The 15357-nt window shown below is 53.6% G+C and overlaps 1 protein-coding gene across 17 annotated transcripts in view; it reads left to right on the top strand.

Moving 5' to 3' along the window:
- Nucleotides 1–13742, top strand: part of TTC7B (tetratricopeptide repeat domain 7B) — a 245992-nt gene extending 232250 nt beyond the window's left edge. For all 17 annotated transcript variants that reach the window (XM_070594411.1, XM_070594407.1, XM_070594404.1 and 14 more), the window contains one exon: nucleotides 12769–13742. In XM_070594411.1, the coding sequence (XP_070450512.1) occupies nucleotides 12769–12990 (222 nt within the window). In that variant the 3' untranslated portion in view covers nucleotides 12991–13742. The remainder of the gene's footprint in view (nucleotides 1–12768) is intronic.
- Nucleotides 13743–15357: the final 1615 nt, after the last annotated feature.

Here is a 15357-nt window from a genome sequence, read left to right as displayed (position 1 = left end):
GCCCTTTCAAGCTAGATCCTCTGGTGGTCACCTGGGTCTGGAGAGCCCACGGTCTGGCCTCCTGGAGTCTGGCAGCCCCCACATGGAGGAAGGGCCTACAGTGCCCAGGCAGGCTGACAGAGCTGGCCGGGGAAGTCCCCAGAACTTCGCCCCCAGGGAGGGTTGCTCTCTGGGCAGTCCAGCCGTGAGCTGTGGGGTTCAGAGCCAGCTAACCCAGAGAAGGCCTCTTGGAATGTGTCTCTTGGTCCCCTAAATGGCCGACACCCTCTCTGGAGATGCTGGTAGCCTGACATAGAGCAAAGAGTCCTCAGGAAGCCTGGGTTCTCAGACCCAACTTGGCCTCCACCTAGTTGGTCACTGAGCCAGGTACTTGCCTTTCCAGAGGCCATTACCTCATTTCTCCTTCATCTCTGAGGCCCCTCTGGGGAGTGGCTGCCCAGGAGACAGGAACCTGCCCCAGACCGTTCAGGTATAATCAGGCAGAGGCATCAGACCCAATTTGGGGTGGTAGCGCCTCCTCTATAACTACGTGGGCATGAGCCAGTCACCCTGATTCTGAGCTTCACCCTTGTTTGTTTAAAAAAAATGGTGAGAGCATCATGTTATCTCTTCCGGAATTCCTCCTTATCCTCCTTCCAACAGGCCTCGCTCTGGCCCAGACTCTGGGTCCACACGTGAAAGACATCTGTGCCTGGCTCAGGAGCTCAGTCTGCGGGAGGACCCACAGCAAACCAGCCCCTCCAGGCCAGAGAGGGCAGGAGCATGGCCGGGTGACAGCCTGTGCCACTAAGTGCCCGGCGCCTGGTGCCGGAACATGCACAGACACTCAGTGAAAGTTTGTGGAAGGGAGGAAAGAACTAGAAACAGCTTTGCTTGTGGCAGAGTGAAAGAGCCCCAGCCTGGGAACCTGGGAACCAGGATGCTCCTCAGCTCACTCCTGTGATCTTGGCAGAGTGCTCGAGGCCCCCTTTCCAACTGTGAAATAAGAAGCCTGGCCCTTTCAAGAAGGCTGCCCTTCCCTTCCATTGCTGACCACTCTCTGGTGCCGGCTGCAGAGAGTAGACAGGCTGTGGGTCTTTGGTGCTGGAAGCTGCCAGACTGGCTGTGGTCCTTCCCCTGAATGTCCCACCAATTCCCACTGACCATTCTCTAAAAGCCACCACAGCCTGTGGATAGTTCGGCACCAGTGCTGAAGCACCCAGTTTCAAAGAAATTAGGCCAGGGGAAATTTGGGGCCAAGGGGTCCTAGTCTGTGTGAAATCCGCTCGAGACTGGACTGGCCCTTTGGGCTTGTGGCCAGATGGTCCCCATCCTCACTGCTAGTGATTACTGCCTGACAGCCCATTGCTCTGCTCATTGTGGAATAAAGTCCTCCAGAATACTCCAAACCATCCTGGAAGAAAGCAGCTTTAAAAGATTCTGCCAGTCAGATGCTTAAAAAAATTAAAAGCCACACTCACATTTTCCTGGGGCTTAATGGCTTGTTCTAACCCACAGAGAGATCTCCTTCCAGATGCTACGTTAAGCAACAGAATACAGTGAGGTAGGAGAAGAAGGGTAGGAGGCCTCAAGAGTTTACCATTCCTCTAGAGCCCTGGAGTAAGTGTGTGTGTGTATATATGTGTGTGTTCTGGAAGCTTTCTTGAGATCCTGAAGGGTTATCAGGTAGAAAGGGGAGGGACTTTTCCACATAACTCCAAAGGACTTAGCCAACATCAAAGAGTGAGTATTAGATTGAAAGGCTATAATTAGGGCTCCACATTTTTTTTTTTTTAGGAAGATTAGCCCTGAGCTAACTACTGCCAGTCCTTCTCTTTTTTCTGAGGAAGCCTGGCCCTGAGCTAACATCCATGCACATCTTCCTTCACTTTATATGTGGGACGCCTACCACAGCATGGCGTGCCAAGCTGTGCCATGTCCGCACCCAGGATCCGAACCAGCGAAACCTGGGCCGCCGAGAAGCGGAATGTGCGAACTTAACCGCTGCGCCACCGGGCCGGCCCCATTGGCTCCACATTTTAATCATCAGTTCAGACTGCCCACTAATGGGTGGGCTGCCAAGGGAAGTGATGAGCTCCCCATCACTAGAGGGTGCAACCAAGAGTAGAAGGCTGCCTACCAGGGACTGTAGCAGGGGCCTGTACATCATGAAGCAGAGGCCCGAGCTCCCCTCCCAACCCTGAGGACTTTTGCTGCCCTAGCTGGTAGGCTACTGGCTTAGAAAAATAAGAGGTTTTTGAAAAATTGTTTTGTTTCCTTCTGAGTTGAATTCAATGCTGGAAAGCCCTCATCCCCAGAAGGTACATTATTCAAATAAAACATTTGACCTGGAAAAGGGGCCCCAAGAGAGCACAGCCTCCTGCAGCCATCAGTTACCCCGAGTGAACAAAGGGACGGGCAGCCTCTTGGGCCCACATCTGTCATCCCCTGGGTAGAAGGAGGGGAGGTGCCGGGGGTCTCCTCCTTTCTGGAATATTCAGCTCCAGTTCACAGCACACGCTGAGGGGAAGCCTCCAAGGGGTGTCTGGTTAGTGCCCAGACCACTGCCCCCCTCCCTGCCCCAGGCCAGCCCGGCTGCAAGGATGCGAGGAGCTTCTCTGTAACATCTGTGTCTAGCCCCGTTGGAGACGGAGAAAGGCCGACTCCCATGGGCTTGGCTCCCACTTGCCCCTTCCAGAGCTCTTCTTCATCCCAGCCGATCTTTGTCAGATGGGCCCCAGTGTCACATGTCCAGTAAGTGGCCCTTCCCCAGGAGCTGCGCAAGCAGGGTCTTCTCTTCTCTCCTCTGCCCCTCAGCCTCTTCCTTCATCTTCTTCAGTCCAGGTCCCCAGAACAGAGCCCTTTGTTGCTCTAAAGGTTAAATGACCTCATGAATGTCCTGTCCCCACCTGAGGAAGGGGGCGGTGTGGATGGGACTTGAAGCCAGGTGATGGCTGTGGCCGCACATGCAAGCCCTGCTGTCTGTGTGGCTTAGAGGGTGCAAGGTTGTCAGGAATGGCTAACGTTGGCCTTTGGGGAAACTGGGTCAAAACTGAGTAAAATGGTCAAAGTGAAAAGGCCAGTGCCACACCAGTCCCTCCCCAAAGCTTCTGACCTACTGAGAGAAAAATGGAGTCGCCCCAACCCCCAGAGGGTCCTTCTCCAGGGCGTCCTTTGACTCCCTCTTGCCTGACCTGGTGAAGGGGCTGTATTGCAGTGTGTGACCCCACCTGCTCTGGAGCTCTGGGGCAGAGATGGGCGGGGTTAGGGCTGCAGATACCCTCGGCATCAGCCAGGACACCTCGGGTCTGGCTCCTTCGGGGCTCCCGGCCTGGTTAGGCAGGCCTTCCAAGGCTGGCATACTTGGCCAGGACACACACTCAGCCCCCTGGCAAGCCGGTGCGATTTCTAAGGACTCAAAACAAATAGAAATGAAACACAAAACAGAGCCCAGTATAGACGAGGCTTCTCCAGGAGCTGCTGGAATCCAGGTGGAGAAGCCGGCACCACCCCCACCCTGCAGTATGTTTTCAGTTCCTTTTCAAGGCATCGTTGGAAAGCAGGGCGGGCTCAGGGCTGCCCCCTCAGCTGCGCCCACAAAACGCTGTGCTCAGAACTGACAGCACCTTTGATGCTTGCCAGAGAAGAAAAGGCCGCTGGGAGGCAGGGAGGCAGGGGGCGGCTGAGGCTCTGCGCTCCCCGTAAATGCCCCAAGGAGATCCTTTCAAAGCCTGGTGGCCTGTGGTCTTCTCAGAGAAGCACCGGCTTGCAGTCTATTTATATTCTCGTTTAAAAGAACGCTTTTGAGAACACCACCGCTTGCACCCCGCTCCTTTCTCCCCAGCTGATCAGTCTTGTCCTCAGGAAGGAAAATGCAAATACCTGAAAAGAAGTGGTGGCTCGAGTGTGCTGGTTTCTCTCATTTGACGCTTCTGTTTCAGCTAACGCAGACTTCCAGACCAACCGATCTCCAGCTTCTGGGAAGAGGCAGGAGCTCACGGGGGTGCCTGTTCCCCCTCGGCTTATGGAAGCCACTCTTGAGGGCCTGGTAGGCTTCCAGAAAGTTCTTACTCTGCTGCACACAGAGCCCCTGGCAGGATAGGCAGAAAGAAAGCAGCTGGGGTTGAGGGCAGTGTTAGAGCACTGTGAGCGGGGTCTGAAACCTGGGCCACTTGGCACATGCCAGGCTCCACACCAGGCCCTCTCCTCCCGGCACCTCGGGAATCTGGTCCTGCTCTGTGTCCAGTGGGGTCACGACCTTGAGTAAGCCTCTTTTTCTCTCTGGCCCTCTGCTTCCTCATCTGTAAAAGAGTGTCAGACCAGAGAGTCTTTAGGTGGGTTCTGGGGTTTTCTTGGGGAGTAGTGTCAGGTCTGAGCAAATAGCCTGAGGGGAGACCTGGCCACACATTGGGCTCCTGTGGGAACAGAGCGCCTTCTCCCGTCCCTCAGAGAAGAATCTCCCCTACCCTCAGTCATTGATGGTAATGATAATGATCATAATCATAATATTCATGATGGCGGCCATTCACCAAGGTTTACTCTGCTGAGCACTTTACAAACTCTCTCATTTAGGCCTCACGACTCTCCTGTGTTTGTCGCCATTATATAGACAAAGTATCTAAGACCGAAAGGAAATTGTCCACGTCAATGGTAGAGCTAAGACAAACCCAGTCTCTCCCATCTCTGAGACAGCGCCAGGCCTTCCTCCTGCAGCCTGGTGGGTCCCACTAACACGTGAGCCACCAGCAGTGGCCAGGGCCTGCAGAGCCCTTCCTGACCCCTTGCCTGGGTGCTGAGCCCCTGACGTGCCATCTCTGGCCAGCACTGCCACTGCTCAGGCCGCAGCCAGCTTGGCAGCTCTGTCGTTGTCCCAGAAGTTGGGGAGATGGGCTTTCCTTTAGTGGCCATCACAATCCCAGTGTCCTGAGAGCAGACGTCTCACCATGGGGGGCTTACGTATTTTGGTCCAAAAGCCTTGGCAGTGCCATTTTGGCTTAAATGGCCCCAGCAGTTCAGGCGCAGGCTAGGCCCTGGCAAAGGCTGCGGATCTGGTCATCAGGCCCCTATCCGTCTCCTGTATGAGGCCCCTAGCTCATGGGTGCTGAGGAAATCTTTCCCTCTCTCCGAGGCATGCAGTGGGGGCAGGAACATGGGCTCTGAGCTGCATAGACCTGGACTCAGTCAATGGTGGCTTCACATGTTTTTCTTATTTCTTAGATATTTGGTGTCTGCCCATTGATTCATTCTGCCCTGATTACTGCCCGCCTGCTTGGCATCAGGCCTAAGGGTGCAGAGAAGGCCACAGCTTACCCAGTCCCTGCCCTCCAGGCACTCACAGCAAAGCCTAGTGGGGGAGCGGAGATGGAGATGAGCCATGTGGATTATGTAGTACCTATTGCCCAGGACAGTTATGAAAGTATTTGCAATCAGGAGAACATACAGTACATTGGTTATAATCCCTTGCACACAGAATATTAATAGAGCCTGGTGGATCATGCATTTGTCCTCCCAGGTTCATTTGTATTTTTGGAGGAGCCTCTGGACAACGCTGCTCTAAACCCCCCCACGCTGTCCCCCTGCACTGGTGTCATGGCAGAGTTTCTGACCCAGGAGGGGAACAGAAAGATCTTTAGGCGCTCCACTTCCACCCCTGATACCAGACTTCCTCCCTGACCCTGGCCTCAGTGAGAACCCACAGCCTCTGCAAAACCCAGGCTGGCTCAGAGAAGCCGAGAGCAGGGCCCTGGGTGGGGAGTCTGCGCAGCAGCCAGGCCCTGGCATGGAAAGTACAAGGGAGCTGTTCATCTCCATCCTGCTGTCGAGTGTTTGACTTCCAAAGCATTGTGCCTGGGAAAAAGCAACAGGCACAGACAGAGAGAGAGAACGCTTGCTTGACCCCCAACCAGAGCTGAGCCGCGTGATTTGTTTGCAGTGGGAAGAATGCTGTCTTGCAGGGACCTTATCTCCCGGGACCTGTACTCCTGGAGGGACAAGCTGTGGTCCACAACATGCCTTTGAGCCCAGCAAGGGGCGACTTGGCGGCTGGACAGAGCACCATGGGGATGTCTAAAATCTCCCAAAGGGGCTTTTGTGCTGCAGCCTTGCTATTGGCCTGAGCCAGGGCTGCAGCGGGAAGTCTTGGACACTAGAGCCTGCACAGAGGCCTGCGGCATGTGGCGAGGTGTCAGTCTGTGGGCTAAACATGCACACACAAAAGACATGCGTGAGGAAGATGCTAACTGTCCTCAAACTAGCCAAGTGTGCTTTTTCTCATTTGAAATAATGGGTTTAATTTAATCCCTTATTTCCAATTTGGTGCAACACCAAGCTCCTATTTGTACAAAATACCTGATCATAATAATTACAAGCTTGGGAGGCTGTCTTCATTTGTGTCTGAAGAGAGGGACTCATAAGTTACCTCCTCAGCCATTCCCGTCCTCTTGGAAGGCCGGCCCCAGCTGGCTCCTAACCTACAGCAGCTCCAGAAACACCGGGGTCGGGGAAGGTGGGAGCCTGTCTGGGCATCCTCTCCAGGAGAAGGAAGGAGGACCTAGTGTTAAGAGCGTGGATGCACGAGTTCGCGCCTCAGCTCTGCCACTCACTGCCTGAGGAAGGGTCTTAGGCAGGTCTGACTGTCTAGCCAACATTATCCATGACAGCCCCAACTCACAGAGGTGAGAGGATTAGACAGCACCTTGCCTGCCGAGGCGCAGCCCAGCTCCTAGCACGGAGCAACCGCTCCGTTGTGTTAGGATTTTTCTGGGCCCCCAGCTCCTTGAGAGCAGGCCTGCGTCTTGCCCACGCATGTGTCCCCAGCATGTGGCTTGGATCTGGACAATCACTTAGTGGGTTTGGGTTGATTTTTATGTGGGGGGAGGGCAGGTTATTATAATGAAATATGTCAGTCACGGAAAGCTCTGTCTCCTGCCACCTGAGGGCTGGGAGCGCCCTGTGCCTCTGGGTAGTGCTGCCTGTGGGGGTCACTGCGGCCCTGGCTCTTGGGGAAATGGGGATGGTCAGGGCTTTGGGCAGATGGACGAGAGCTCCAGCAGGAGGGGCCAGGCCGGGACCGACTGGGGTTAGAGCAGTGGAAGGAGGCCGGGGGCTACATCCTGCAGAAATGCAGGGGCTGTCAGACCAGCCTGGCTGAACCAAGAGGTGTGCCGGGAGGAAGTTGGGCCTAGCTGGTGGTGAGAACCAGTAAATGCCATCCTCAGGAGTTAGGCCTTTGGTCTTTGGAGAAGCGAGGAAGTAGGGCCTGTGGAATTGGAAAGGATGTCAGGGTTCTAGTGCGTAAGGGCGCATTAAAGCCAGGGAGTGCCTCTCACAGCACCGAGGGGCTTGGGTGGTGTCCGTCCTGATGGCCAGGCACGGCCAGGTCCCAGCCTACCTCTGGCTAACCTGCCAGCAACGCTGGCACCGAGCAATGGCTCAGAACCCAGCCGGAACTTGTTCTGGTTGATCCCATTGTGTGACTGGTTTCTGAGCTACTCTTGGCTCACTGGGGCAGCGGGGAGAGGCTGAGTTTTCAGTCCCTTGCCAAGCCTGAGCTGGCAGCCCCTGGCAAGTCTGTGATGTCTCCCTGAGCAGCTCCAGCTTTAGGAATTAATTCCACTAAACAGATTGCTCAGGAAGCTTCAAGGTCATCTGGAAATGGTAGCCCGTTCATGCATTAGGAATATAAGACTGACATAGGCTGGAAATTTCCAAGCCCACAAGAACCCCAGAACACCAGAGAACCATATAGGCTCTCAGCTGCCCCGCACTGAGGGTGATGAGTCAGATTAGGCCATTGGCTGGTTCTCTGCAGAATTTGGGAGGGAGGGTAGACCTGCCTCCTGCCATCTACCCTGGAGCCCCCATGGTAGGCTACACCCAGTTTCAGCAGCCTGCCACTTTCTAAACAAAATTCCCAGCAAAAGGACTAGTGTCCTTGTCCCCACTCCAGCAGGGTGGGGGCAGGTCGCTGCTGCTGAGAGCAGTAACCTCCAGGTCTTGCTGGGCCAAGGCCCTGGTCCTCCTGGGTCTCCACACCTCACTGGTCCACTTTCTGGCTAACAGGAGCCCCCAGTCCTTGAGTGAATACACATGATGCTCCCCAACAGCAGGCCCAAGCCGGAGAAAAACTGTGCCCTGAAGAGGAGCCATCTCCCCGTCATAGCCGTGGGAAGGAGCAACCGAGTCAGCAACCGGGGGTTGGAGAAGTGAAAGGAAGGACACAGGTTGGTGGGGAGAAGAGAAAGGGAGACACAGCGTGGCAGATGCCCATTTGCTCTTGCTCAGATATAACTGGGTTAGTGCTTGAGGGGCTCTGGGCTCGTCTCTGAAGGCAAGAGAGGTGCCAGCAAGTGGATGGGCAGACTTGGTGGGGAGAATGGGGCTTTGGCCTCAGGCAGACCTGGGCTGGCCTGCTGCTCCATACTCATTGGCCCTGTGACCTTGGGCAAGACCTTTCTGAACCTTGTCTCCTTGTATCTAAAGGGACAGTAATATGAGATGAGCCTGGTACACAGGCCCAGCACAGTGCCTAATGGGGAGAAGACATACCCTGTGGAAGAAGGAAACAGCGTGGGGCTGGGTCCACAGCAGCAGAGCCCAGTGGGACCTAAATTATATCCTCTACCTGCAGCCACATAACCAAGGACGCCTCTTTCTGTCTTACCAGGTGGCTTGTCCCTTGTCACCCTTTTGCCAAACACATGCAGTGTGTGTCTCCCCGCCTGGTGGAGCCACACGGAAGCTTGTGTGTATTCAGTAATTTCGATGCACTGAGAAAGTTGTGTCTTGAAGAAACATGCTGGGGCTCCTTTTGTAATCCTTTCACGCTGTTGCTGCTCGCTGCCGCTGTGCAGACCCCCTGCTCTCGTTTCTGTTGAGTAAATAGGAATGTTCTCGAGTGAGCTCAGGCTGATAACCTCCCCTGGAAGCAAGGGGGCAGGAACTCAAGAGCTGTACATCCTGTTGAACACAACCTGGGAAAGCGGCTCCCGCTCTTCCTGCCTGACCTTCGAGGTTGGGAAATGAGGGTGTCGAGCTGTCTGATTTTCTCTAAAGGAGACCAGCGTGGGAAGAGCACCACCTGGGAGACGGGTATGATTCCTCACCACCCCAACCCTGGACTGCACCCAGGTGGGCCCTGGGAGTGAGGGATGTGGGTTCCAGCCCAGCTCTGCAGTAGCTAGCTTATGCCTGGGGACAAGAGACTTGGCCTCTAGGAGCCATAGTTTACTCCTTGCAAAATGGAGTAGGACTACCTAGTGCCTGGGGATATTTCTCCACCAGGTAATCGGTGCTCCTCAGCTGTGGGCTGTTTCTCCGAAGCAATAAAAGCAGGCCTCGTACCAGGTGTGTATATGTCCTGGCCATGCCTGTGTGCAGTGGCTCTGGGGGTCCCCAGGTGAATTCAATGAACTGACATAAGCCCCTACAACTACCTGGTGTGTCAGAAACGCCATGGAAGTGCTTGCTGCTGTTGGATGGAGGAATATTCTTCCTCCAGGAAGCCCCGGTCCATGCTGGACAGTTGCCCCTGTTCTCGCACACGGTTCCCGTATCCCCTAGTGGATGGAGTGCAGGAGCTGGGGGGAGGGAGCAGTGAGGAGAAAACCCTGTGCAGACTGGGAAGTGGTTCTCCATGGTGGCCTCGTGTGCAGACAGCTAGGGCTGGGAGGCTTGTGCTGGTGGGCCTTGCGAACCTGACCCTGACCAGCCTTGGGAAGGCCGCCGAAACCCACAGTTCACCCTGGAGAAGGGGCAGGGCCTTGCCTTCTGAGGAGAGCAAATTCCAGAAGCCAAGGTGGAATCCTAACTGGGAGCACTGACTTGCGGGCCACCTCTCTCCTTCTCGAGCTTCAAGGAAGGAGCCGCCCTCAGCTCTGGCAGATCCAATCTAGGACCTGGTCCTACCCAAGGACTCCAGCATGGACGTCGTTAAGCATGTCTAAATGTTGATAAGAAAGGAAACGGATGCTGTTTCCTTTCAGTTTTCCTCTCAGAGAGGGTAGATCTGACCTTGAAGTCCGCTGTGCCCTGGCCAGGGGAGGGCAGCCTCTATCTGCCTGGGCTTCCTGAACGGCCTCCCGCTCCCAGAGCTGGGGGCGTGAGGAGGACCCCTCCACAGTGTCACACACTGCCCTAGGGCCGTGGGTCTCTGTGGCCGTCGCCCTGTGACCGTGAGCTCCTCCCAGGTGGGTCTCACAGCTCCTGCACCAGGTGCTCGTTGTGACTCTCAGAAGTCAGGCTGCTTTTCAGGCCCTCAGATGCCACCTCCAGAACCACGTGCCCTGGGGAGAGGTCAGTCCACAGGGCCTGGACACTGCCCACTGAAGGGCAGAGCGCATCTTCCTCGCAGAGCGCGTCTCTGGCAGAGCTCTCTGGAGTGGGTCCGTGGAGGCCACAGCCAGCCTCTGGCAGGCACGTTTATGCCTCTGCTCCGGCTGCTTCTGCTCCTGAGAGCCCACCCGCTGCCCTTCGCCCCTTGGTGAAGTGCAGGCTTGAGAACACAGGCTGCCTCACCAGTGCCGTGCGTGAGCCGCAAGAAGGAAGTGCAGGCCTCACGGGGACATCTGGGTGAGGTCTGAAGCCCCCACGGCCATGCCATGTTCCTGGGTGGGAATACTGAACGCTGTAAAGGTGTCGGGCTTCTCCACCGCACCTAGAGATTTCGTGCAGTACAGTTCAGCTCCCAAAGGAGACGAACACAGTGGGCTGTAAATTCACCTGGAATAGTGCAGGGCAAGATTGTCAGAAAATACACCGAAAGCAAAGAGCAGTGAGGAAAGGCTCTAATCCCACCTGTCGAACGTGACGTGGAGTAACGGAAATCAACACGATACAGCCTCATGCGGCAAGAGGTGCTATGGCCGCTGGGAAATTATAGAAGGCCCCTGCTTCATGTAATGATTCACCATATGACAAAGGCAGCGCCTCGCATGAGGGAGGGGAAGGGAGCCTCCGAAAAGTACAGGAAATCCACTCAGATTCCTATCGCCCAAGTAAAGTAAGCAGCTACGTAAAGAAAGTCAGGTCACAGTAAATGAAACTGAACGTGTGTCGCTTCTTTAAAGGATAACTTCCTAAGCTTTGAAACAACAAAAAAATAAATGGATAATCAGAGATCGACAAATTCAATTTAAAAAAACTAAAAACTTTTGTTCAGAGAAAAAAACCTCGAAAGCCAAAAATACCTAGGCAATTATGGCAGCAGATGAATATCAGTCTTCTAAAAGGCTCGTAAACAGAGACATGGGAAATATTTAACATTGATTGTTCTGAAAGAAATGCAGGTTTCAGTAAGGCAGGCCATTCTGTGCTTACAAAATTAGCAAAAATAAAGAATAATGATAGTGGGGAGTGAAGGACCAACCACTGAAAACTCTGTAAATGGCCAAAAAAGTGACATGACACTTTGGGGATATAATTTGCAAAATATTTGGAGAACCCTAAAAAGAGTCATATCCTCTAACCCAATAATGCCACTTTGGGGAAATTTGCCCTCAAAAATTCCTCAAATTTGCTTCCTCAAGGAAGCACCTCCAAATGGTTGTCAAGCTAGTAGCACCGAGCCTTGTCCAGGGCCCCATGGGGGACTCTGGGTCCTCCCCAATATGCTACCCCCCATCCCCATCCCGAGTAGTTCCCTTTTTTTGTTTTTGAATCAGGGTAGCACTCTTTTTTTTTTTTTACAGGGGAAGATTTACCCTTAGCTAGCATCTGTTGCCAATCTTCCTCCTTCTTTCCCCCTCAAAGCCCCAGTACATAGTTGTGTATAGTTGTAAGAACTTCGGGTTCTTCTCTGTGAGCCACCACCACAGCACGGCCACCGACAACAAGTGGTGTGGTTCTGAGCCCAGGAACCAAACCCGGGCCACCAAAGCAGAGTGCACTGAACTTTAACCACTAGGCCATCAGGGCTGGCTCCCAAGCAGTTCCTTTTTGTCTGTGTAGTTCCACAATATGTGGGTGTTCTCGGTAAGGTTCCATTTAACTAAAGGTTTTCAGGGTTGTAAAAAAGATTTGAAATCTGCTGATCTTAAGAAGTGAAGAGGTGCTATCAGAAAGATGTACATAATACAGCGTGGTTTCTTATAGCAAGGAGATTAGGCATGATCTAACTGTCTCCCCGTGAGGGAGAGCTTGAGTAAATGAGAGTATGTCCATTGATGGAAGAGGGCAAACACACCAATTGTGGAGATGTGCAACTTGCAAACTTGATTATGATCAAATATTTGGGGACCAACACATGTACCCTGATTAAAACTGTGTAAAATGACAGCTGTGCCCTGGCCAAGCCTGAGGTGAGCAGGGGACAGTGAGGTCAGGGGCTTGGTTAGGGTAAGGGGCTGTGAGCAATTTAAAAAAATTCTGTTCTAAATCGTTAAGATAGTAATGCCACAAATGACATTTCTTTAGGTTAAAAAAAAAAAGATGACAGACACCCTTCTGTGCAGGCAGATGCCAACTGGTACACACAGGACAGCCTGTGGGTCAGTCTAGACTTTGGACATTCCGATTGGTTTATTTCTTGGTGTTAAGTATTCAAATGAACCTTTTGAAATTGCCATTTTTGTCTTTCAAAAATGGCTGGACGTCGGCAGCTTCATATGGTTCAAGCAACAATTTTTGACCCTTGCCCCTGAGTGCAGGAAGAACTTGAACTTCTTGTGTGCCCAGCCTGATGGAGATACATGCCTACCTCCAAGGAACTTGCTGGAAGTCGAGGACAGATAGGAGCCCAGTGCTGTAGAGTCTCTCTGATGGTCTGTCTGTCTGTCTGTCCCATGCCTGCAGGCCCTGATCCTTCATCAGCTGGGCCGCTACAGTCTGGCAGAGAAGATCCTCCGGGATGCCGTGCAGGTGAACTCAACAGCCCACGAGGTCTGGAACGGGCTGGGCGAGGTCCTCCAAGCTCAGGGCAATGACGCAGCGGCCACCGAGTGCTTCCTGACGGCCTTGGAGCTGGAGGCCAGCAGCCCCGCGGTGCCCTTTACCATCATCCCTCGGGTGCTCTGAGCAGGCGCCCGCCAGCCCCACTGCCGCTCCGGCCAGGGAGGCCCCCCGGGGTGCCCCGACACGTCGAGTCTGCCACACCGAGGCCCTGGGTGACTGTGCGATCAACCACAGTGAACTAACCAAACCACCCCCGGAATCATCGCTCCCCACGTGTGTTTCTGTTGTTTCGCCAGCCCAATGATAGTTTCTGAATCTACTGACATTGTTCAAAATGGATTATGTGCCATATTTTGTTAGTTGACATCTGAGTTTTAAGTAAAATGATTATGGACTTAATCAGCAAACGTAGGAGACTATATTCGAAGTTAAAATTCAGTGGCAGAGCAGATGATTTTTATCAGAGCTGTAAAGAAAAGTGTTCTCTCCTACCATTACCACTCCTGCCCCACCCTTGGCCCAGAAACCAAATGTGAATTTTCCGTTTCCCACCTCGTACTAGTCCAAGCCAGGACACCAGCTGACAATTTCTTGGTTTTGTTGTCAGTAATTGTACCATGTGATGAATTACTGTCCTCACTTAGAACAAAGCCTGAGTCCAAGAATATTTATATTTTACCAATATATGCCTGTTACAAGAGAAGGAAATATGAGTTATTTAAGTTTAACTTTTTTATGTGAATTCAGAGTTTATTTATCGATGGAAATATGTACAAAGAAGCTTCAAATGGAATATTTACCGACATTCCTTATACATGACAGACACTTGGCTAAATGGGAAGATGATGTTAATAATAAAATGATTTTTAAATGGACCCGTGGCCTGTGTCTTTCGTGAAAGCCCACAGCCCCAGAGAGTTTAAGGATCAGTTCCTGGGGTGGGGAGCTGTCTGCACCTGGGGGCTGCTCTGGACAGCTCAGCCTCTGGCACTAGGAGGCCCAGCCCTGATTTTAGTGTGGGAACTCTCCCTGTGTTTTCTGGGATTGGAGTATGTGACTTAAGCCTGGTCATTCAATATCTGGCATTCACTGGCCGCAGAGGATCAGGAATGAGCATGTAACCTCAAGTCCGATCAGAGTGAGAGCTGCAAGGAAAGGCTCTCACTCTTTCCTGCTGGACTTAAACCTGAGAAGTGAGGCTGGAACAGCAGCAGCCTTCCTGACACCATGAGGGGAGGGCGTAGAGGTATTGGGGCCACATGTGAAGCTGGAGACCAAATCCAACAAACCAGATAGCCAAGACCAAGAACCAGAAAGAAGCTGAGCAGGCCTCTCTAATTCCCTGGAGCTGCTTGGCTGAGTGACTGTGGGGCGGCCCCACCTTGCCAGGACCTGAGGAAATGTGGAGAGCCTGCGCTCTGATCTTAGGCACCCTAAAATCTCAAGGACCCCACCCAAGCTGGGCACAACCTCTCTGAGTCACTGGGCAGGCAGGCAAGGGGGCAGCTGAGGTCTGGGAAGAGATCACAGTCAGGAGCCCACTGTGGGCAGAGCAGGTAGGCACCCCAGCCTCAGCACTGACCCTGCCAGGAGGTATCTGGGGCTCTGAGTAGTCATAAATCATGGAATTTGCAACATGAGACACTGGCAGGAAAGGGCAGGTGCTCGGGGAGGTGGCACCTTGCCCCAATTGGAGGGTCAAGGCCGAGCCCTGTCATCCTGTGCAGGAGTGCAGGGAGAGGCCCACCTGATCAGGACCAGGATCAGGAGGCTGGGGCCACCCCAGGATAATGGTGCAGGCACCGTACCAGCCACTATCTCCCAGGCTGGCTCTGTGCCAGGCCCTTGCCTCAGAAAATCCTGTGCTCATCAGCCTGTGCAGAGGCGCTGGCAATGGCTCCTGTCTGCCTGCCTGCCATCTGTCCCCTCCGTGGCATCTGTCTCCCTCGGGAGAACCCCCTCCCCCACTCTCTATCCACGTGGGCCTGGCCTGGCCAGCCAGAGCTCTACGGCCCCCAATTTCAGTGACTGATTCAGATTTGAGCATGTGGCCCAAGGTTGGCCAATGAGAGACCCCTCTGGGACTATGTGGACATAGTAGAAAAAAGCCTCTTTCTGTTGGTTTTGTGTCCTGATAGGATGCCAGCCTGGGGCTGCTGGTGGCCATTTGGCACTGTGTGGGACAGCCTGCCTGAGAATGATGCCAACTCAGGAGAAGAGAGTGAGGAGATAGAGAGACTGTGTCCTGGGATCACCAGTGGTGTTCTGGGGCTCTAGACTTTTCCATCACCAGCTGATACATTTCCGTTTTGCTTAGAGCAAACAGAGTTTCTATTGCGTACGCCTGGAAGGGGCTGAGAAACGCGGGGAGCACTGTCATCCTCATGGTTCCCCAGGTGGGAGCTCTTCCTAAACTCCTCCGTCCTCTTCCTCAGTCCTGCCCACCCACCCTGCATTCTGCCTCCCAGGACGTCGTGTCATTTCTACCCA

The sequence above is a fragment of the Equus przewalskii genome, chromosome 25 (assembly GCF_037783145.1).
Source record: "Equus przewalskii isolate Varuska chromosome 25, EquPr2, whole genome shotgun sequence".
NCBI classification, from domain to species: domain Eukaryota; kingdom Metazoa; phylum Chordata; class Mammalia; order Perissodactyla; family Equidae; genus Equus; species Equus przewalskii.
Note: the sequence above shows the minus strand (reverse complement) of the source record. Positions and strands in the feature narration are given on the sequence as shown.